Source organism: Orcinus orca, chromosome 1 (assembly GCF_937001465.1).
Source record: "Orcinus orca chromosome 1, mOrcOrc1.1, whole genome shotgun sequence".
NCBI classification, from domain to species: domain Eukaryota; kingdom Metazoa; phylum Chordata; class Mammalia; order Artiodactyla; family Delphinidae; genus Orcinus; species Orcinus orca.
The window spans coordinates 148,359,702-148,383,100 of NC_064559.1; the positions used below are offsets into that span (position 1 = coordinate 148,359,702).

At 37.4% G+C, this 23,399-nt stretch overlaps 1 protein-coding gene across 3 annotated transcripts in view; it reads left to right on the forward strand.

Annotated features, from left to right (window-relative positions):
- Positions 1-23,399, forward strand: part of LRRIQ3 (leucine rich repeats and IQ motif containing 3) — a 240,600-nt gene that overhangs the window by 11,906 nt on the left and 205,295 nt on the right. For 2 of the 3 annotated variants that reach the window (XM_033405981.2, XM_049703176.1), the window contains exons 3-4: positions 9,196-9,444; positions 22,107-22,430. In XM_033405981.2, coding sequence (XP_033261872.1) covers positions 9,196-9,444; positions 22,107-22,430 — 573 coding nt within the window. The remainder of the gene's footprint in view (positions 1-9,195; positions 9,445-22,106; positions 22,431-23,399) is intronic. The other variant, XM_049703184.1, reaches the window with a different exon arrangement.

Genomic DNA, 23,399 nt, shown 5'->3' on the forward strand with positions numbered 1-23,399 from the left:
TCCATGGTTTCATACAAATATTAGGATTGTTTGTTCTATTTTTGTGAAAAATGCCATTGGGATTTTGATAGGGTTTGCATTGAATCTACTTTGAGTAGTATGGCCATTTTAACAATGTTAATTCTTGCACTCCATGAACACATAATAGCTTTCAATTTATTTGTGCCTTCTTCAATTTCTTTCATTAGTGTGTTGTAGTTTTCAGTGTACAGGTGTTTTTACCTCCTTGGTTAAATTTATTCTGAGGTATGTTTTTTCTTTTTTGTGCAATTGTAAATGGGATTGTTTTCTTAACTCTGTTTCTGATAAGTCATTATTAATGTGTAAAAATGCATCAGATTTTTGTGTATTGATTCTGTATTCTGTAATGTTATTGATTTTATTAGTTCTAACAGTTTTTTTTGTGTGTGTGAAGTCCTTACGGTTTTCTATATGTAATATGTTGTCATTTACAAATGGTGACAGTTTTACTTCTTCCTTTCCAATTTTAATGCCTTTTATCTCCTATTCCTGCCTTATTGTTCTGATTAAGACTTCCAGTACTATGATGAATAAAAGTGAGATTGGGCATTCTTGTCTTGTTTCTAATCTTAGAGGGAAAACTTTCAGCTTTTCACCATTGAGTATGAGGTTAGCTGTGGGCTTGTCACATATGAACTTTATTATGTTGAGGCGTGTTCCCTCTACACCTAGTTTGTTGAGAGTTTTTATCATAAAGAGATGTTGAATTTTGTCAAATGCTTTTTCTGCATCTGTTGAGATGATCGTATGATTTTTCTTGTTCATTTTGTTAATGTGGTATATCACATTGACTGATTTGTGGATGTTGAACCATTCCTGCTTCTCTGGAATAAGTCTCACCTAATTATGGTGTATGATCCTTTTAAGGCATTGTTCAATTCTGTTTGATAATATTTTGTTGAGGATTTTTGCATCTGTGTTCATCAAGGAAATTGCCCTGTAATCTTCTTTTTTTGTGATATCTTTGTTTTGTTTAGGTATTAGGGTGATTCTGGCCTCATAAAATGAGTTTCAGAATGTTCCCTCATCTTCTTTATTTTGGAAGAATTTGAGAAGAATTCATATTAATTTTTCTTTGAATGTTTTAAGATTCACCTCAATCACTTTACCTTTATTCTTTGTGAATCTTTATGTATAAAGTGGCTTTCCTGTAGACAACATATGGTTGGGCTAGTTTTTGATCCACTCTAACTTTGATCCACTCTGTCTTTGTTTTGATGCTTAGACTATTGATATATTTACATTAAGTCCCCTACATACGAACCTTCAAGTTGCAAACTTTCATAGGTGCAAACGTGTGTTCACATGTCCAATCACGTAAGTTAGTTTGTGTGTCTGGCATACACTGTCACGTGCATGCATCCTCTACAAGTGGTAGTGCTTTGTGTACTTTACAGTGTTGTATAGAGTACAGTATCTTTATTTCGAGCTAGATCTGCAAGAAGATGACTTCATTGAACTCCTTGCTGTGCAACACGAGGAGCTTACTAGTGAAGACCTGATGGAACTGGAGTCCCAGAGAAAGGACGAAGAGAGACAAGAGGAAGAAGAAGTAGCTGAAGCACTGAAGAGATTCACGATGCAGGAAATGGCAAGGGGATTTTCTTTGTTTGAGGAGGCACTGTTAGTTTTTGAGGCACAGGACCTGAACATAGAATGGTACATGAAGGTTGCAGCAGCCGTTCAGGATGCAATCCAGTGCTACTGTGTCATCTATGATGAGAAAAGAAGAGCTATTACCCAGACATCACTGGATCATTTTTTCAAAAGGGTAGATAGAGTTGAATCTAGCAAGGAACCAGAACCTGAGCCATCAACATCAGGTGTGAGTGAAATTGCAGCTTGCCCTCCATCTCCTATTGCTGACGATCCTTCATCTCCCTCATCTCCCACCTCCTCTCCCTCATCCAGTCAGTAACTCTTCTTGCCTGTTCACTTGATGCCAGCCCCTGTATGCCAGCTGTTGTACTGTAGTATTGTACTTTTCAAGGTACTGTACTGTAAGGTTAAAAATGTTTTCTTTATTTTTTGTTTGTTTTTTATGTATTATTTGTGTGAAAAGTATTATAAACCTATTACAGTACAGTACTATATAGCCAATTGTGTTAGTTGGGTAATTAGGCTAGCTTTGTTGGACTTATGAACAAATTGGACTTACAAACATATTCTTGGAACTGAACTTGTTCATATGTAGGGGACTTACTGTAAAGTGATTATATAGTTGGATTAATATCTGTATTTGTTAATCTTTTCTATTTATTACTCTTGTTCTTTGTACCAGTTTTAGCCTTCCATTTTTTTCTGCCTTTTGTGATTTTAATTGAGCATTGTATATGATTCTATTTTCTATCTTTTCTTAGCATACCTATTTTACTTCTTTTTTTAAGCCATTTCCCTAGAGATTGCAATAATCCAAATCCACTCTCACATAACACTATACTACTTCGTATGTAGTATAAATATCTTGTAATAAAAAAAAAATTCCTGATTCTTCCTTCCTGTTCCTTGTATCCTTGCTCTCATTCATTTCATTTATACATAGCATAGTTACTTATACAAAAATATATAGTTGACTTCTAAACAACATGGGTATGAACTGTTGGGTCTACGCCTATGTTTTTCTTTTTTTCAATAAATACAGTACTATACAATCTGTGCTGGTTGAAGCCACAGATGCAGAACCTTGGATAGTTTTGTGGAGGGCTCACTATGGGACTTGAGCATCCATGGACTTTGGTATCTGTGGTGGATCCTGGAACCAATCCCCTGTGGATACTGAGAGACAAATGATTTTTAACTGTGTAAGGGTCTTCACCCCTACCCACAGCCATGTTTTTCAAGTGTCAACTGAGCATATGTGTGCATATATAATCAAATAAATTTTTGCTGTTAATGTTGGAACAGACTTTTACCTGTTATATCAACTAAGAATAAGAAAAATAAAAGATTTTTATTTTACCTTCACTTGTGCCTGCCCTAGTGTTCTTCCTTTTTCTTATGTAGATCTGAGTTTCTGAACTATGCTATTTTCCTTGTCTCTAAAGGACTATTTTAAACATTTCTTTTAAGGCTGGTCTACTGACAAGAAATTTCCTCAAGTTTTGTTTGTCTGAGAGTCTTTTTTCTCATCCACTTTTGAGGAATAATTTCACAAGGTATAGATTTTTTTGTTGGCAGGATTTTCCTCTCAACACTTTAAATACTTTATTCCACTCTCCTCTTGCTAGCATAGTTTCTTAGGGGAAGTTAGATATAATTCTTATTTTTCCCTTTTTGTAGATAAGAGGTTTTCTTCCTATGTCATCTTTCATATTTCTTCCTTTATCCTTAATTTTCTGAAATTAAAACGATATGTCTAGTTGTATTTTTTTGGCCTTTTTCCTGCTTGGTGTTTTCTGCTTACTTGATCAGTAGGTTGTATCTAACATTAATTTGAAGAATTTCACCATCATTACTGTTTCAAATATTTTTTATGCTCCTTTGTTCCTTTATCACTTTCTTCTCATTCTGGTATTTCCATTATGCATATTGAACACTTTTTGTAGTTATCCCACAGTTCTGGGATATTCTGTTCTGCTTTTTTCAGTCTCAGTTCTGTTTACTTTTCAGTTTTTGACGTTTCTATTGACATATTCTCAAACTCAGAGATTCTTTCCTCAACCACGTCCAATCTACTAAAATAGCTCATCAAAGGCATTCATCGTTTCAAAGGCATTCATTCATTTCTGTTATAGTATTTTTGATCTCTAGCATTATTTTTTTATTCTTTTTTAATTCTATCTCTCTACCTTACACTGTCCATCTGTTCTTACTTTTTTTCATTCAAGTGCTTAGCATGTTTAATCATAGATGTTTTAAATTCCCAGTCTGATATTTCCAACATCTTTGCCATAGCTGATATTGGTTCTTATGCTTACTCTGTGTTTTTTGTCTTTTAGTATGCCTTGTAATTTTTGTTGAAAGCCAGAAATGATGTACTGGTAAAAGGAACTCTTATAAAATACTGGTGTGGTGTGGTGGTAAGGTGTGGGTAGAAAAGAAGTATTCTATGGTTATATATTAAGGTCTTAGTCTTTTAATGAGCCTGTGCCCCTGGGCTGTGGATTTCACAAGTGCTTCTTAGTTTTCCTTACTCTTAGGTGGGCAAGATAGCAAGAATGGGCTGGAGTTGGGTGTTTCCCTTCCTCCAAATGGAAGGCTAGAGGAAGATGGAGTTGAGTATTTCTCTTCTCCCACGTCAGTTAGGCTCTGATAAAACCTCAGTTGTTTAGTGTCCATTAAATAGTTTCTCTTGAGGGCAGGCCTTATTAAGAACAGAATTTTCTGGTGTATTTCAAAATTATTTATTTCCTCTCCCCTATGGAAGCGTGAGTGGATTTTTGTCCAGTATTCACCATGAGGACCTGTTAGAGCTCCTGGATGTTAATCTTACAAAAGCAAGGTGGTCCCTTCATTGACTAGGCCTTCCTGGAATTTTTAATCTCAGAGTTGTCAACACTGTGCCTGCAGTAACTTGTCAGTTATAGTTCAGTATTTCCTACCTGGGAGGCACTGGGTCCTCCAGAGATCTCTGCTGGTGAGTTTCTGCTCCTGTAAGTTCTGAATCTCTATATCCATTTAACTGTCTCTCTGATTTTGGGGGTATTGGCTCTCTGTGTGACCTCCGTTTTCTGAGGAATCTAAGAAGATGTGTTGATTTTTTTCATTTTGTTCAGCTTTTACTTTTTAGGATGGTGTGACAACTTCTAAGCTCCTTATATGTTGGACTGGAAACTAGAAGTGCCCTAACTTACTTTTTGAAGGGGCAGTCTATGTTGAGTTGTTAATTGAGCTAGGTATTTGCCTTATTAAGTAATACTCATTTTACAGTGCTTGCTATGTGCCAGACAGTGTTCTAAAGCCTTCAGGCCAACTCATTTAGTCCTCATAACAATTATTTCCATCAAATACTATTACTATCCATGTTTTATAGATGAGGAAACTGAGGAACATAATTTGGATACATAACAAATTGAGGATATACATAACTTGCCTGAGGTCACCAAGCTCAGAACAACTTATATTTTATTTTCTTCTTTCTCTAACTACATTATAAACTGGTTCAAATCATCAGAATAACTTCCTCTAAGTAATAGAATGTGGTTGAGGTAAAGCTCTGCCAGATGGGCCTAAACCTTCAGAAGGCCCTACAGGTTCTGTGTTTATACTTTTTGGAGCCCTGAGTCAACCATATAGAAAGTCTTACTTCCCTATTACAGAGACACATGAATAGACCTGTGAGAGGATGACATCGTGAGTACTGGTGTAGATGGAGAGACCTTGGGATAGTATGGTGAGAGAGACCCGTATATCCCAGCATTCCAGCTGAACCTACCTTCCTGCTCTCCTTGCCAGTGTTTCACATATGTAAATTAGTCACCTTGTAGGTGTTAGTTGGATGAGCCCCACAAGACTGAATCTTATTAAGTCAACATCCCTTGAAAAAGAGCTGCCCACTTGAACTAAGTTAAGCCACAGACCTGAGAAATAATCAATGGTGTTTTTATTAAGGCAGTAGGTTTAGGGGTGCTTTGTTACACAGTGTAAATAAATGAAAAAAGAATGTGCATTCTTTTTTGCAGGACATTGGATATTGGTTGTAGAGAATTCAAATGGAAGGATTTCAAGGAATTAACAACAAATATTAATCTAAATGAGACATACCTAATTATTTGTACTTAGAAATCTTTTCTTCCAGGTTTATTGTGATATAATTGACATATAACATTATATAAGTTTAATATGTATAATATGATACTTTAATACATATATACATTGCAAAAATGATTACCATGGTAAGGTTCATAATACATCTATCACCACATACAATTATGTTTTTTTTTTTTTTTCCCGGTGTGTTTGAGGACTTTTAGGATCTACTCTCTTAGTAACTTTTAAGTATACAATACAGTATTTTTAACTATAGTCTCCATGCTGTACATTATATTCCCAGAACTTGTTCATCTTATAACTGGAAGTTTGTTCCCTTTAACCAACATCTCCCCATTTCTTGCACCACATTTTGGCCACCAGTGGCATTTATATTGTAGAAAATGGCAGTTTCCTTCTTCTTCATGGCTGAATAATATTCCATTGTGTGTGTGTATATAAAATAGATATCATATTTTCTTTAGCCATTCATCTGTCAGTGGACATTTAGTTTCCCTCCATGACTTAGGCATTGGGACTAAAGAACATGGGGATGCACATACCTCTTCAAGATAATTACTTCATTTTGGGGGGATATATACCCAGAAATGGGATTACTATGTCATATGGTAGTTCCACTTTTAATTTTTCAAGGTACCTCTATACTGTTTACATTGGTACAGCCAACAGTGTATAAGGGTTCCCTTTCCTCCACATCTTTGTCAACACGTAATCTTGTCTTTTTGAATATAGTCATTTTAAAAGGTGTGAGGTGATAGCTCATTGTGGTTTTGATTTTCATTTTCCTAATGATTAGTGTTGTTGAGCACCTTTTTGATGTATCTGTTGGACATTTATATGTCTTCTTTGGAAAAATATCTATTCTGGTACTTAGCCTAATTTTTAATCAGGTTGTTGTTTTTGTTATTATCAGTTTCTACTGATTTGTATGAGTTCCTTTTATATTTTGGAAATTAGCCATTTATCAGATCTATGATTTGAAAATATTTTCTCCCATTCCATAGGTTCCTCTTTATTCTGTTGATTGTTTGATTTTTTTTTTTTTTTTGCTGTGCAGAAGCTTTTTAGTTTGTTGCCACAGTTGTTGGTATTTGCTTTTGTTGCCTTTGCTTTTGGTGTCATATCCAAAAAGTCATTACCAGGATGAATGAATGTAAAAGAAACTTTTTTTCCCCTAAGCTTTCTTCTAGAAGTTTTATGGTTTCTGCTCTTACATTTAAGTCTTTAACCCATTTCCAGTAATTTTTTTTTTTTTTTTTGTGGTACGCACGCCTCTCACTGTTGTGGTCTTTCCTGTTGTGGAGCACAGGCTCTGGACGCGCAGGCTCAGCGGCCATGGCTCACGGGCCTAGCCACTCTGCGGCATGTGGGATCTTCCCGGACCGGGGCATGAACCCGTGTCCCCTGTATCGGCAGGCAGACTCTCAACCACTGCGCCACCAGGGAAGCCCCATCCAGTAATTTTTGTGAGTGGTGTAAGGCAGGGGTCCAATTTTATTCTTTCGCATGTGAACATTTCATTCTTAGGCAGTTTTTTCAACACCATTTCTTGAAGATAATGTCCTTTCATTATTGAGTATTCTTGGTTCTTTTGTCAGATATTGTTGTTGCATATTTATGGGTTTATTTCTGGGCTCTCAATTCTTTTGCCTTGAGCTATGTGCCAGTTTTTATGCTAGTACCATACTATTTTGATTACTGTAGCTTTGTAATATGTTGTTTTGAATTCAGAAGGTATGAGGCCTCCAGTTTTGTTCTTTCACAAGATTATTTTTCCTATTTTTTTTTTGTGGTCCCATATGAATTTTAGAGTTGCTTTTCCTATTTCTGTGAAAAGTGTCATTGAAATTTTGATAGGGATTGCACTGAATCTATAGATGACTTGAGTAGTAGTATGGACATTTTAAGAGTATTAACTATTCCAATCCATGAACACAAGATAGCTTTCCAATCATTTTTGTTTTCTTCAATTCCTTTCATTAATGTCTTACAGTTTTCAGTGTACAGATCTTTCACCTCCTTGTTTAAATGCATTCCTAAGTACTTGAGTATTTTTGATGCTATTATAATGGGATTGTCTTTATTTTTTCACATAGTTCATTGTTAACAAATATAAAATGCAGTTGAGTTTTGCATGTTGATTTTGTGCCCTTCAACTTTATTGAATTTTTAAATTAGTTCTAACAGTTTTTTGATGGAGTCTTTAAGATTTTCTGTATATAACATCAAGTCATCTGCAAACAAAGACAATTTTACTTCTTCCTTTCTGATTTTATTTCTTTTTCTTGCCTGATTACTCCAGCTAGGATATCCAGTATTGTGTAGAATAGGAATGGTGAGAGTGGGCACTTTCTTTTCCCTGATTTTAGAGGAAAGCTTTCAACCTTTCATCATTGAGTATGATGTTAGCTGCAGGGTTATAATTTATGGCCTCTGTTATGCTGAATTGCAGTGCTTTTGTACCCACTTTGTTTAGAGTTTTTATTTAAGGATGTTAAATTTTTTCAAATGATTTTTCTGCATCTATTGATATGATCATATGATTTTTATCCTTCATTCCATTTATGAGGTTTATCACAGTGATTGATTTACATTGTTGAATCATCCTTGTAGCCCTTTATTGCCCCTTAATTTCATTTAGCTGCATTTATCAGCCTTTCTCACAAAGATGATCACTCTCCTAACTTGGGGATTTATCATTCAATGCTGTTCTTTATTTAACAACATCTTTTAACCAAAATTATTATACAAGGTATGTTAAGGTATAGTTTTCTCTTTTCTAAAAAATAAATTTATTTTTTTATTTATGGCTATGTTGGGTCTTTGTTGCTGCATATGGGCTTTCTCTAGTTGCGGCAAGCAGGGATTACTCTTCGCTGTGGTGCACGGTCTTCTCATTGCGGTGGCTTCTCTTGTTGCGGAGCATGGGCTTCTGTAGTTGCAGCATGCGGGCTCAGTAGTTGTGGCTTGCGGGCTCTAGAGTGCAGGCTCAGTAGTTGTGGCACATGGGCCTAGTTGCTCTGTGGCATGTGGGATCCTCCCAGACCAGGGTTCGAACCTGTGTCTGCTGCATTGTCAGACAGATTCTTAACCACTGCACCATGGGGGAAGTCTGAGGGGTATAGTTTTCTATGTTTGTTTTAGTTATATTGCCTAGAGGTGATGTTTTTATCCCAGCTATTTCACTGAATTTCATGTTCTTTAAGTATTTCAGGAAAAAGAAAGTTTTTCTTCCTTTTACTGATTATTTCATTGGTGAGAGAAATGATACATTTTTGAGTTGTAATTATATACATGTTATATATTTAAAATGCTTTGGGATAGAAGGTTTTATGGAAATTATATTCTTAAAAATTTTAACTTTTCTACCCATTTATTCTCACTGTCTATTAGAAAGTATTTTTTTCATATAGATTTATTTTTGAAAGTTGAAAAAAAACGTTCAAAATTTCCCATTTTTCCTAGATGTTTCATGGAACAGTCACAGAAGAGCTAACCAATCATAGAGAATGGAGTCACTATAATGAAAATATAATAGAAGATCAAAAAGATTTTGTTTTTGTGAAGTTCAGTGGCCTTCATTTAAAATCTATGGAAAGTTTTCAATCTTGTATCTCTCTTAGAGTGTGCATCTTCTCAAACAATTTTATTACAGATATTCGTCCACTTCAGAGTTGTATAAAATTAGTCAAACTTGATCTCCATGGAAATCACGTAAGCAATAGCCGTTTCAGTTATCTGCATATAAATGAAGTTGATATTTAATAAGCACTTATGTTATCTATGTACAGTATTTCTCCCAGGTAGTCTTATATGTGAAATATAAACAATTCAAAACTAAATAAAAAATATATATAAGCACAAAAATTTTAAGTATAAGCAAACATTTTTTATTTAAAATATCTAGACCAACAGTATGTGATTTGGTTTACTTCTTAAATCCATAGTCTTAAGACTGCTTCTTGACTTCTTAATTTTTTAATGATATATAATTGACATATAGTATTACATTAATTTCAGGTATAAAACATAATGGTTCAATATTTGTGTATATTGCAAAATGATCACAATAAGTCAAGTTAACATCCATCACCAAAGAGTTACAATTTTTTCCTTGTGATGAGAACTTTTAATATCTGCTTTCTTAGCAACTTTCAAATATATGATCCAGTATTATTAACTGTACTCACCCTGCTGTATATTATATCCCAAGGACTCATTTATTTTATAACTGAAAATTTGTATCTTTTCAGCAACTTCACCATTTCACCCACCCCCTCTGTCTTTGAATCACTAATGAGTTCTCTGTATCTAAGAGTTTGGTTTTTGTTTGTTTGCTTTTTTAAATTCCACATGAGTTAGATCGTGTGGTACTTGTCTTTTTCTGTCTGACTTATTTCATTTTGCATAATGCTCTCAACATCCACCATTTTGTTTCAAATGGCATGATTTCATTCTTTTTTATGAGTCAGCAGTACTCCACTGTGTATACACACAAGATTTTCTTTACTTATTCATCTATAGATAGACACTTAGTTTGCTTCCACATCTTGGCTATTATAAATAATGGTGCCGTGAACATGGGGATGTATGTTTCTTTTTGAGCTGGTGTTTTCATTTCCTTGAAATAAATTCCTGGAGGTAGAATTGCTGGATCATATGGAAGCTTTATTTTGAATTTTTTTTTTTTTTTTTTATTGCAGTACGCTGTTGTGGTCTCTCCCGTTGTGGAGCACAGGCTCCAGACACGCAGGCTCAGCGGCCTTGGCTCAAGGGCCTACCCGCTCTGTGGCATGTGGGATCTTACCGGACCGGGGCACGAACCTGTGTCCCCTGCATTGGCAGGTGGACTCTCAACCCCTGTGCCACCAGGGAAGCCCTTTATTTTGCATTTTTTGAGGAACCTCCTTCCTGTTTTCATAGTGGCTGCACCAATTTACAATTGCACAAACACTGCACATGGTTCCCTTTTCTCCTCATCCTTGCCAACTTGTTATTTCTTGTCTTTTTGATAATAGCTATTCTAATAGGTTTGAGGTGACTGAATTTGTGGTTTTAATATGCATTTCCCTGATGATTGGTGATGTTGAGTATCTTTTCATGTACCTGTTGGCCATTGGATGTCTTCTTTGGAAAAACATTAACTTAGATCCTCTTCCCATTTTTTAGTTGGATTGTTTGGGTTTTTGCTATTGTGTGAATTCTTTATGTATTTTGGATATTAGCCGCTTCTCAGATATGATTTGCAAATATTTTCCCCCATTCAGTAGGTTGCCTTTTTTTTGGTAAGATTTATTTATTTTTGGCTGCGTTGGGTCTTTGGTTGCGGCACACGAGATCTTTGTTGAGCATGTGGGATCTTTCATTGTGGTACGTGGGCTCCAGAGCACATGGGCCTGTAGTTTGTGGCACATAAGCTCTCTAGTTGAGGTGCGCGAGCTCAGTATTTGTGGCATGCAGGTTTAGTTGCCCCGCGGCATGTGGGATCTTAGTTCCCTGGCCAGGGATCGAACCCACGTGCCCTGCATTGTAAGGTGGATTCTTTAGCACTGGACCACCAAGGAAGTCCCAGTTGCCTTTTCATTTCATTGATGGTTTCCTTTACTGTGCAGAAGCTTTTTAGTTTGACATCATCTCACTTGCTCAGCTTTGGTTTTTTTAGCCTTTGCTTTTGGTGTCAAATCAAAAAAAAATATTGCCAAGACCCATGTCAAGGAGCTTACCACCAATGTTTTCTTCTAGGTGTTTTATGGTTTCAGATTTTGTGTTCAAGTCTTTAATCCATTTCGAGTTAATTTTTGTGTGTAGCATAAGATAATGGTCAAGTTTCATTCTTTCACAAGTGTCTGTCCAGTTTTCCCAACACAATTTATTGACGAGACTCTTCTTTTCCCTTGTATACTCTTGGTTCCTTTTTTGTAAATCAATTGAACATATATGTGTTGGTTTATTTCTGGGCTATCTTTCTGTTCTATTGACCTATGTGTTTGTTTGTTTGTTTTTAAATACCAGTACCATACTGTTTTTTTTTTTTTTTACTATAGCTTTGTAATATCCTTGAATTCAGGAAGTGTGAGGGCTCCAGCTTTGTTCTTTCTCAAGATCATTTTGCCTATTTGAGGTTTTCTGTAATTTCATACAAATGTTAGGATTATTTGTTCTATTTATGTGAAAAATGCCACTGAAATTTTGGTATGGCTTGTGTTGAATCTGTAGATTGCTTTGGGTAGTATCAACGTTTTAACAATATTAGTTCTTGCAATTCACAAGCACAGAGTATCTTTCAATTTATTTATGTCTTCTTCAATTTCTTTTCAATATGTCTTATAGTTTTCAGTGTACATATCTTTCACATCCTTGGTTAAATATATTCCTAGGCAGTTTATTCTTTTTGATGCAGTTGTGAGTGGGACTGTTTTATTAATTTCTCTTTCTGATAGTTAATACTTAATGTGTAGAAAGTCAACATAATTTTGTGTATTGATTTTGTATTCTGAAATGTTACTGATTTTATTTATTAGTTCTAATAAATAGTTTTGTGCAGTATTTAGGGTTTTCCATATACAGGCATACTGCATTTTATTGGGCATCATTTTATTGCACTTCACAGATACTGCATTTTTTATAAATTGAAGGTCTGTGGCAATCTCACATTATCAGATGATGGTTAGCATTTTTTAGCAATAAAGTATTTTTTACTTAAGATATGTACATTGGTATTTTTAGACATAATGCTATTGCACACTTAATAGATTACCGTACAGTGTAAACAACTTTAATATGCAGTGGGAAACCAAAAAATTTTTGTGACTTGCTTTATTGCAATATTTGCTTTATTGCAGTGGCCTGGAACTCAACACACAAAATCTCTGAGGTATGCCTGTATATCATGTAATCTGCAAAAAGTGACAGTTTTACTTTTTCATTTCCAATTTGGTTGGCTTTTGTTCCTTCTTCTTGCCTAATTGCTCTGTCTAGGACTTCTAGCTTCCAGTGCTATGCTGAATAAAAGTGGTGAGAGCGGGCGTCCTTGTCTTACTCTTGCTCTTAGAGGAAAATATTTTATCTTTTCACCACTGAGATTGATGTCAGCTGTGAGCTTGTCAGATATGGCCTTTATTATGTTGAGGTACAGTCCCTCTATACCCAGCTTGTTGAAAGTTTTAATCATAAATGGATGTTGAATTTTTTTTTAACATCTTTATTGGGGTATAATTGCTTTACAATGGTGTTTTAGTTTCTGCTTTATAACAAAGTGAATCAGTTATACATATACATATGTTCCCATCTCTTCCCTCTTGTGTCTCCCTCCCTCCCACCCCTCCAGGCGGTCACAAAACACCGAGCCGATATCCCTGTGCCATGCGGCTGCTTTGCACTAGCTATCTACCTTACGTTTGTTAGTGTATATATGTCCATGCCTCTCTCTCGCCCTGTCACAGCTCACGCTTCCCCCTCCCCATATCCTCAAGTCCGTTCTCCAGTAGGTCTGTGTCTTTATTCCTGTCTTACCCCTAGGTTCTTCATGACATTTTTTTTTCTTAAATTCCATATATATGTGTTAGCATAGGGTATTTGTTTTTCTCTTTCTGACCTACTTCACTCTGTATGACAGACTCTAGGTCTATCCACCTCATTACAAATAGCTCAATTTCATTTCTTTTTATGGCTGAGTAATATTCCATTGTATATATGTGCCACATCTTCTTTTTTTTTTTTTTTTTTAACATCTTTATTGGGGTATAATTGCTTTACAATGGTGTGTTAGTTTCTGCTTTATAACAAAGTGAATCAGTCATACATAAACATATGTTCCCATATGTCTTCCCTGTTGCGTCTCCCTCCCTACCACCCTCCCCATCCCACCCCTCCAGGCTGTCACAAAGCACCGAGCCAATATCCCTGTGCCATGCGGCTGCTTCCCACTAGCTATCTACCTTACTGCGTTTGTTAGTGTGTATATGCCCATGACTCTCTCTCGCCCTGTCACAGCTCACCCTTCCCCCTCCCCATAACCTCAAGTCCGTTCTCTAAGAGGTCTGCGTCTTTATTCCTGCTTTACCCCTAGGTTCTTCATGACATTTTTTTCTTAAATTCCATATATATGTGTTAGCATACGGTATTTGTCTTTTTCTTTCTGACTTACTTCACTCTGTATGACAGACTCTAGGTCTATCCACCTCTTTACAAATAGCTCAATTTCGTTTCTTTTTATGGCTGAGTAATATTCCATTGTATATATGTGCCACATCTTCTTTATCCATTCATCCGATGACGGGCACTTAGGTTGTTTCCATCTCCGGGCTATTGTAAATAGAGCTGCAATGAACATTTTGGTACATGACTCTTTTTGAATTTTGGTTTTCTCAGGGTATATGCCCAGTAGTGGGATTGCTGGGTCATATGGTAGTTCTATTTGTAGTTTTTTAAGGAACCTCCATACTGTTCTCCATAGTGGCTGAACCAATTCACATTCCCACCAGCAGTGCAAGAGGGTTCCCTTTTCTCCACACCCTCTCCAGCATTTATTGTTTCTAGATTTTTTGATGATGGCCATTCTGACTGGTGTGAGATGATATCTCATTGTAGTTTTGATTTGCATTTCTCTAATGATTAATGATGTTGAGCATTCTTTCATGTGTTTGTTGGCAGTCTGTATATCTTCTTTGGAGAAATGTCTATTTAGGTCTTCTGCCCATTTTTGGATTGGGTTGTTTGTTTTCTTGTTATTGAGCTGCATGAGCTGCTTGTAAATTTTGGAGATTAATCCTTTGTCGGTTGCTTCATTTGCAAATATTTTCTCCCATTCTGAGGGTTGTCTTTTGGTCTTGTTTATGGTTTCCTTTGCTGTGCAAAAGCTTTGAAGTTTCGTTAGGTCCCATTTGTTTATTTTTGTTTTTATTTCCATTACTCTAGGAGGTGGGTCAGAAAGGATCTTGCTTTGATTTATGTCATAGAGTGTTCTGCCTATGTTTTCCTCTAAGAGTTTGATAGTTTCTGGTCTTACATTTAGGTCTTTAATCCATTTTGAGCTTATTTTTGTGTATGGTGTTAGGGAGTGATCTAATCTCATACTTTTACATGTACCTGTCCAGTTTTCCCAGCACCACTTATTGAAGAGGCTGTCCTTTCTCCATTGTACATTACTGCCACCTTTATCAAAGATAAGGTGTCCATATGTGCATGGGTTTATCTCTGGGCTTTCTATCCTGTTCCATTGATCTATCTTTCTGTTTTTGTGCCAGTACCATACCGTCTTGATGACTGTAGCTTTGTAGTATAGTCTGAAGTCAGGGAGCCTGATTCCTCCAGTTCCTTCTTTCGTTCTCAAGATTGCTTTGGCTATTCGGGGTCTTTTGTGTTTCCATACAAATTGTGAAATTTTTTGTTCTAGTTCTGTGAAAAATGCCAGTGGTAGTTTGATAGGTATTGCATTGAATCTATAGATTGCTTTGGGTAGTAGAGTCATTTTCACAATGTTGATTCTTCCAATCCAAGAACATGGTATATCTCTCCATCTATTTATATCATCTTTAATTTCTTTCATCAGTGTCTTATAATTTTCTGCATACAGGTCTTTTGTCTCCTTAGGTAGGTTTATTCCTAGATATTTTATTCTTTTTGTTGCAATGGTAAATGGGAGTGTTTTCTTGATTTCACTTTCAGATTTTTCATCATTAGTTTATAGGAATGCCAGAGATTTCTGTGCATTAATTTTGTATCCTGCCACTTTACCAAATTCATTGATTAGCTCTAGTAGTTTTCTGGTAGCATCTTTAGGGTTCTCTATGTATAGGATCATGTCATCTGCAAACAGTGACAGCTTTACTTCTTCTTTTCCGATTTGGATTCCTTTTATTTCCTTTTCTTCTCTGATTGCTGTGGCTAAAACTTCCAAAACAATGTTGAATAATAGTGGTGAGAGTGGGCAACCTTGTCTTGTTCCTGATCTTAGTGGAAATGCTTTCAGTTTTTCACCATTGAGGATGATGTTTGCTGTGGGCTTGTCATATATGGCCTTTATTATGTTGAGGAAAGTTCCCTCTATGCCTACTTTCTGCAGGGTTTTTATCATAAATGGGTGTTGAATTTTGTCAAAAGCTTTCTCTGCATCTATTGAGATGATCATATGGTTTTTCTCCTTCAATTTGTTAATATGGTTTATCACGTTGATAGATTTGCGTATATTGAAGAATCCTTGCATTCCTGGAATAAACCCCACTTGATCATGGTGTATGATCCTTTTAATGTGCTGTTGGATTCTTTTTGCTAGTATTTTGTTGAGGATTTTTGCATCTATGTTCATCAGTGATATTGGCCTGTAGTTTTCTTTCTTTGTGACATCCTTGTCTGGTTTTGGTATCAAGGTGATGGTGGCCTCGTAGAAGGAGTTAGGGAGTGGTCCTCCCTCTGCTATATTTTGGAAGAGTTTGAGAAGGATAGGTGTTAGCTCTTCTCTAAATGTTTGATAGAATTCGCCTGTGAAGCCATCTGGTCCTGGGCTTTTCTTTGTTGGAAGATTTTTAATCACAGTTTCAATTTCAGTGCTTGTGATTGTTCTGTTCATATTTTCTATTTCTTCCTGATTCAGTCTTGGCAGGTTGTGCATTTCTAAGAATTTGTCCATTTCTTCCAGATTGTCCATTTTATTGGCATAGAGTTGCTTGTAGTAATCTCTCATGATCTCTTTTATCTCTGCAGTGTCAGTTGTTACCTCTCCTTTTGCATTTCTAATTCTATTGATTTGAGTCTTCTCCCTTTTTTTCTTGATGAGTCTGGCTAGTGGTTTATCTATTTTGTTTATCTTCTCAAAGAACCAGCTTTTAGTTTTATTGATCTTTGCTATTGTTTCCTTCATTTCTTTTTCATTTATTTCTGATCTGATTTTTATGATTTCTTTCCTTCTGCTAGCTTTGGGGTTTTTTTGTTCTTCTTTCTCTAATTGCTTGAGGTGCAAGGTTAGGTTGTTTATTCGAGATGTTTCCTGCTTCTTAAGGTGGGCTTGTATTGCTATAAACTTCCCCCTTAGAACTGCTTTTGCTGCATCCCACAGGTTTTGGGTCGTTGTGTCTCCATTGTCATTTGTTTCTAGGTATTTTTTGATTTCCTCTTTGATTTCTTCAGTGATCTCTTCATTATTAAGTAGTGTATTGTTTAGCCTCCATGTGTTTGTATTTTTTACAGATCTTTTCCTGTAATTGATATCTAGTCTCATGGCGTTGTGGTCAGAAAAGATACTTGATACAATTTCAATTTTCTTAAATTTACCAAGGCTTGATTTGTGACCTAAGATATGATCTATCCTGGAGAATGTTCCATGAGCACTTGAGAAAAATGTGTATTCTGTTGTTTTTGGATGGAGTGTCCTATAAATATCAATTAAGTCCATCTTGTTTAATGTATCATTTAAAGCTTGTGTTTCCTTATTTATTTTCATTTTGGATGATCTGTCCATGGGTGAAAGTGGGGTGTTTAAGTCCCCTACTATGAATGTGTTACTGTCGATTTCCCCTTTTATGGCTGTTAGTATTTGCCTTATGTATTGAGGTGCTCCTATTCTGGGTGCATAAATATTTACAATTGTTATATCTTCTTCTTGGATCGATCCCTTGATCATTATGTAGTGTCCTTCTTTGTCTCTTTTAATAGTCCTTATTTTAAAGTCTATTTTGTCTGATATGAGAATTGCTACTCCAGCTTTCTTTTGGCTTCCATTTGCATGGAATATCTTTTTCCACCCCCTTACTTTCAGTCTGTATGTGTCTCTAGGTCTGAAGTGGGTCTCTTGTAGACAGCATATATAAGGGTCTTGTTTTTGTATCCATTCAGCTAATCTGTGTCTTTTGGTGGGAGCATTTAGTCCATTTACATTTAAGGTAATTATCGATATGTATGTTCCTATTCCCATTTTCTAAATTGTTTTGGGTTCGTTATTATAGGTCTTTTCCTTCTCTTGTGTTTCTTGCCTAGAGAAGATCCTTTAGCATTTGTTGTAAAGCTGGTTTGGTGGTGCTGAACTCTCTCAGCTTTTGCTTGTCTGTAAAGGTTTTAATTTCTCCATCAAATCTGAATGAGATCCTTGCTGGGTAGAGTAGTCTTGGCTGCATGTTTTTCTCCTTCATCACTTTCAGTATGTCCTGCCACTCCCTTCTGGCTTGTAGGGTTTCTGCTGAGAGATCAGCTGTTAACCTTATGGGGATTCCCTTATGTGTTATTTGTTGTTTTTCCCTTGCTGCTTTTAATATGCTTTCTTTGTATTTAATTTTTGACAGTTTGATTAATATGTGTCTTGGCGTATTTCTCCTTGTATTTATCTTGTATGGGACTCTCTGTGCTTCCTGGACTTGATTAACTATTTCCTTTCCCATATTAGGGAAGTTTTCAACTATAATCTCTTCAAATATTTTCTCAGTCCCTTTCTTTTTCTCTTCTTCTTCTGGAACCCCTAGAATTCGAATGTTGGTGCATTTAATGTTGTCCCAGAGGTCTCTGAGACTGTCCTCAGTTCTTTTCATTCTTTTTTCTTTATTCTGCTCTGCAGTAGTTATTTCCACTATTTTATCTTCCAGGTCACTTATCCGTTCTTCTGCCTCAGTTATTCTGCTATTGATCCCATCTAGAGTACTTTTAATTTCATTTATTGTGTTGTTCATCGTTGCTTGTTTCATCTTTAGTTCTTCTAGGTCCTTGTTAACTGATTCTTGCATTTTGTCCAATCTATTGTCCATTCTATCTCCAAGATTTCGGATCAACCTTACTATCATTATTCTGAATTCTCTTTCAGGTAGACTGCCTATTTCCTCTTCATTTGTTAGGTCTGGTGCATTTTTATCTTGCTCCTTTATCTGCTGTGTGTTTTTCTGTCTTCTCATTTTGCTTATCTTACTGTGTTTGGGGTCTCCTTTTTGCAGGCTGCAGGTTTGTAGTTCCTCCTGTTTTTGATGTCTGTCTTCAGTGGCTAAGGTTGGTTCAGTGGGTTGTGTAGGCTTCCTGGTGGAGGGGGCTAGTGCCTGTGTTGTGGTGGATGAGGCTGGATCTTGTCTCTCTAGTGGGCAGGTTCACGTCTGGTGGTGTGTTTGGGGGTGTCTGTGGCCTTATTATGATTTTAGGCAGCCTCTCTGCTAATGGGTGGGGTTGTGTTCCTGTTTTGCTAGTTGTTTGGCATAGGTTTTCCAGCACTGTGGCTTGCTGGTCGTTGAGTGAAGCTGGGTGCTGGTGTTAAGATGGAGGTCTCTGGGAGATATTCGCCGTTTGATATTATGTGGAGCTGGGAGGTCTCTTGTTGATCAGTGTCCTGAAGTTGGCTGTCCTACCTCAGAGGCAGAGCCCTGCCTCCTGGCTGGAGCACCAAAAGCTTTTCATCCACAGGCTCAGGATAAAAGGGAGAAAAAGTAGAGGGAATTAGTAGAAGTATGAGGAAAGAAAGAAGGAAAGGAGGGTAGGAAGGAAGGAAGAAAGAAAGAAAGAAGCAAAGAAGGAAAGAAGGCAAGAAGGAAAGAAAGGAGGGAGGGAGGGAGGGAGGAAGGAAGGAAGGAGGGAAAGAAGGAAAAAAGACAGAAAGAAAGAAGATACAGTAAAAATAAAATAAAGTATAATAAAGTTATTGAATTAAAAACTTCTTATTTAGAAAAAAAAAAAAAAGGGACGGAAAGAACCTTAGGACAAATGTTGGAAGCAAAGCTATACCGACAAAATCTTACACAGAAGCATACACATACACCCTCACTAAAAGAGGTAAATGGGGAAAAATCCTAAATCTTGCTGTCAGAGACCACCTCCTCAATTTGGGATGATTCGTTGTCTAAAGGAGGGAAGGAAGGACGGAAAGAAAGAAAGAAAGAACGAAGGTAAAGTATAATAAGGTTATTAAAATTAATTATTAAGAAAAAAAATTAAAAAAAAAACATGGACGGATAGAACCCTAGGACAAATGGTGGAAGCAAGACTATACAGACAAGATCTCACACAGAAGCATACACATACACATTCACAAAAAGAGGAAAGGGGAAAAAATCATAGATCTTGCTCCTAAAGTCCACTTCCTTAATTTGGGATGATTGGTTGTCTATTCAGGTATTCCACAGATGCAGGGTACATCAAGTTGATTGTGGAGCTTTAATCCGCTGCTTCTGAGGCTGCTGGGAGAGATTTCCCTTCTCTTCTTTGTTCTCACAGCTCCCAGGGCTAAGCTTTGGATTTGGCCCTGCCACTGCGTGTAGATCGCTGGAGGGCGTCTGTTTTTTGCTCAGACAGGATGGGGTTAAAAGAGCCGCTGATTGGGGGCTCTGGCGCACTCAGGCCGGCGGGGACGGAGGGGCACAGAGTGCGGGGCGGGCCTGCGGTGGCAAAGGCCGGCGTGACTTTGCACCAGCCTGAGGCGCGCTGTGCGCTCTCCCGGGGAAGTTGTCCCTGGATCCCGGGAACCCGGCAGTGGCGGGCTGCACAGGCTCCGCGGAAGAGGGGTGTGGAGAGTGACCTGTGCTCGCACACAGACCCCTCGGTGGCGGCAGCAGCAGCCTTAACGTCTCCCGCCCGCCTCTGGGGTCCGCGCTTTTAGCCGCGGCTTGCGCCCGTCTCTGGATTCCGCGCTTTCAGCCGCGGCTCGCGCCCGTCTCTGGATTCCGCACTTTCAGCCGCGGCTCGCGCCCGTCTCTGGATTCCGCGCTTTCAGCCGCGGCTCGCGCCCGTCTCTGGGGTTCGCGCTTTTAGCGGCGGCTCGCGCCCGTCTCTGGAGTTCCTTTAAGCAGCGTTCTTAAACCCCTCTCCTCACGCCCCAGGAAACAAAGAGGGAAGGAAAAGTCTCCTGCCTCTTCTGCAGGTGCAGGCTTTTCCCCGGACTCCCTCCCGGCTAGCTGTGGTGCACTAACCCCTTCAGGCTATGTTCAAGCCGCCAACCCCAGTCCTCTCCCTGCGCTCCGGCCTCAGCTCGCAGCCCCGCCCGCCCCGGCGGGTGAGCAGACAAGCCTCTCGGGCTGGTGAGTGCCGGTCGGCACCGATCCTCTGTGCGGGAATCTCCCCGCTTTGCCCTCCGCACCCGTTGCTGTGCACTCCTCCACAGCCTCGAAGCTCCCCCCTCCGCCTCCCGCAGTCTCCGCCCGCGAAGGGGCTTCCTAGAGTGTGGAAACTTTTCCTCCTTCACAGCTCCCTCCCACTGGTGCAGGTGCCGTCCCTATGCTTTTGTCTCTGTTTTTTCTTTTGCCCTACCCAGGTACGTGGGGAGTTTCTTGCCTTTTGGGAGGTCTGAGGTCTTCTGCCAGCCTTCAGTAGGTGTTCTGTAGGAGTTGTTCCACGTGTAGATGTATTTCTGGTGTATCTGTGGGGAGGAAGGTGATCTCCGCGTCTTACTCTTCCGCCATCTTCCGCCTTCTGTGCCACATCTTCTTAATCCATTCATCCGATGATGGGCACTTAGGTTGTTTCCATCTCCGGGCTATTGTAAATAGAGCTGCAATGAACATTTTGGTACATGACTCTTTTTGAATTTTGGTTTTCTCAGGGTATATGCCCAGTAGTGGGATTGCTGGGTCATATGGTAGTTCTATTTGTAGTTTTTTAAGGAACCTCCATACTGTGCTCCACAGTGGCTGAACCAATTCACATTCCACCAGCAGTGCCAAGAGTGTTCCCTTTTCTCCACACCCTCTCCAGCATTTATTGTTTCTAAATTTTTTGATGATGGCCATTCTGACTGGTGTGAGATGATATCTCATTGTAGTTTTCATTTGCATTTCTCTAATGATTAATGACGTTGAACATTCTTTCATGTGTTTGTTGGCAGTCTGTATATCTTCTTTGGAGAAATGTCTATTTAGGTCTTCTGTCCATTTTTGGATTGGGTTTTTTTTTTTTTTGTTATTGAGCTACATGAGCTGTTTGTAAATTTTGGAAATTAATCCTTTGTCAGTTGCTTCATTTGCAAATATTTTCTCCCATTCTGAGGGTTGTCTTTTGTGGATGTTGAATTTTGTCAAATACTTTTTCTATATCTATTGTGATGATTGTATGATATTTATCTTTCATTTTGTTAATGTGGAGTATCACTATAACATTGATTGATTTGACCCCTTAAGTTTTTCATGTAAGGAAAATATTTTATAAAAGTTTAAAGAGTTTGATTATTACAAAGGGACTTTTATTGAATGGAGTATATATGTTTGTTTATTTAATTACACTAGTAATTACAGACACCTAGTGTATTTTGCTTTACCCCAGTCATCATTTGGGTAATTAGAAATTCTGTTTTTGCTTACTAATGAGAAATTTGCCATTTGGGAAAATATTGACCTATAGAAGATGTTTAATATTTTTCCTTTTTCAGTGTAATTCATGGAAAATTTATATTTGTATTTAACATATTATTATTAATGATATTTCAGATCAAGAGTCTACCAGATACCAGATTTTGGAGTGGATTGAAGAACCTAAAACTTCTCTATCTACATGACAATGGGCTTGCAAAGTTAAAGAATGTATGTATGTTATCTGCTTGTCCAAGCCTCATTGCCCTCACTATGTTTGATTGTCCAGTAAGCCTTAAAAAAGGATATAGACATGTTCTTGTCAACAGTATATGGTCTCTCAAAGCACTGGATCATCATGTGATTTCTGATGAAGAAATAATTCAGAGCTGGCATCTTCCTGAAAGATTCAAAACATATAACCACCGACTTTTCTTTAATTTCTGCCCTGCTTTGAAAAAGGTAATTGGCTTCATTACGGTTTCATTTTAAATAAATGTATAGAAGTAAAATTTTAGCTTCTAAATTCTTTACCTAAATTATATAAACCAGTATTTGTTATCATTTACATAAAATATAGTAAACTAGTGAATATATTAGGAATGTCTTAAAACTAAAAAATTATAAAAGGCTATATGCCTACTGCTAAAAATTATTGAGTTTAGGATTATCAAATTGTAGAGAAACAAATATTTGACTTTTTTGGGTCTCCATTATGTTTCAATAGCTTTAAGGAGGTATAGCTTACATACTGTATACTTCACCCATCTTACATGTATGATTCCATAATCTTGGTAAATTAACAGTGCTGTATAACTATCTTCACAATCCAGTGTTAGAAATTCCCACCACTCCACCAGTTTCCTTCCTTCCCATCTGCAGTTAATCCCCACTCCCAACTTGGTTCTAGGTAACCATTGATCTCTTTTCTGTCTCTATTAATTTGTTTTTCTAAACATTTTATAAAAATGGAATCATAGAATATGTAGTCTTTATCACCTGCCTTCTTTCACCAAGGGTGGTGTGTTTGAGCCTTATTCATGTTGTAGCATGTATCAGTAGTTTGTTCCTTTTGATTGCTGAGTATTATTCCATTATGTGAATATATTACATTTTCTTTGTTCATTCACCAATGGACATTTGGATTATTTCTAGTTTTTGTTATTATGAAAATGCTGCTGTAAACACCTACTTACATGTCTTTGTGTAGACATATATTTTCATTTTCTTTGGGTAGATACTTAGGAGTGCAGTTGCTGGGATGTATGGTAAGTTTATGTTTAACTTTTTAAGAAACTGAATTGTTTTCTAAAAAGTGTAAACCACTGATGCATGAAGTTTCCATTTTCTGTATGTCCTTGCAAACAGTATTTTCTATCTTTTGCACTATAGACATTCTAGTAGGTGTAAAGGGTATTTCACAATGGTTTT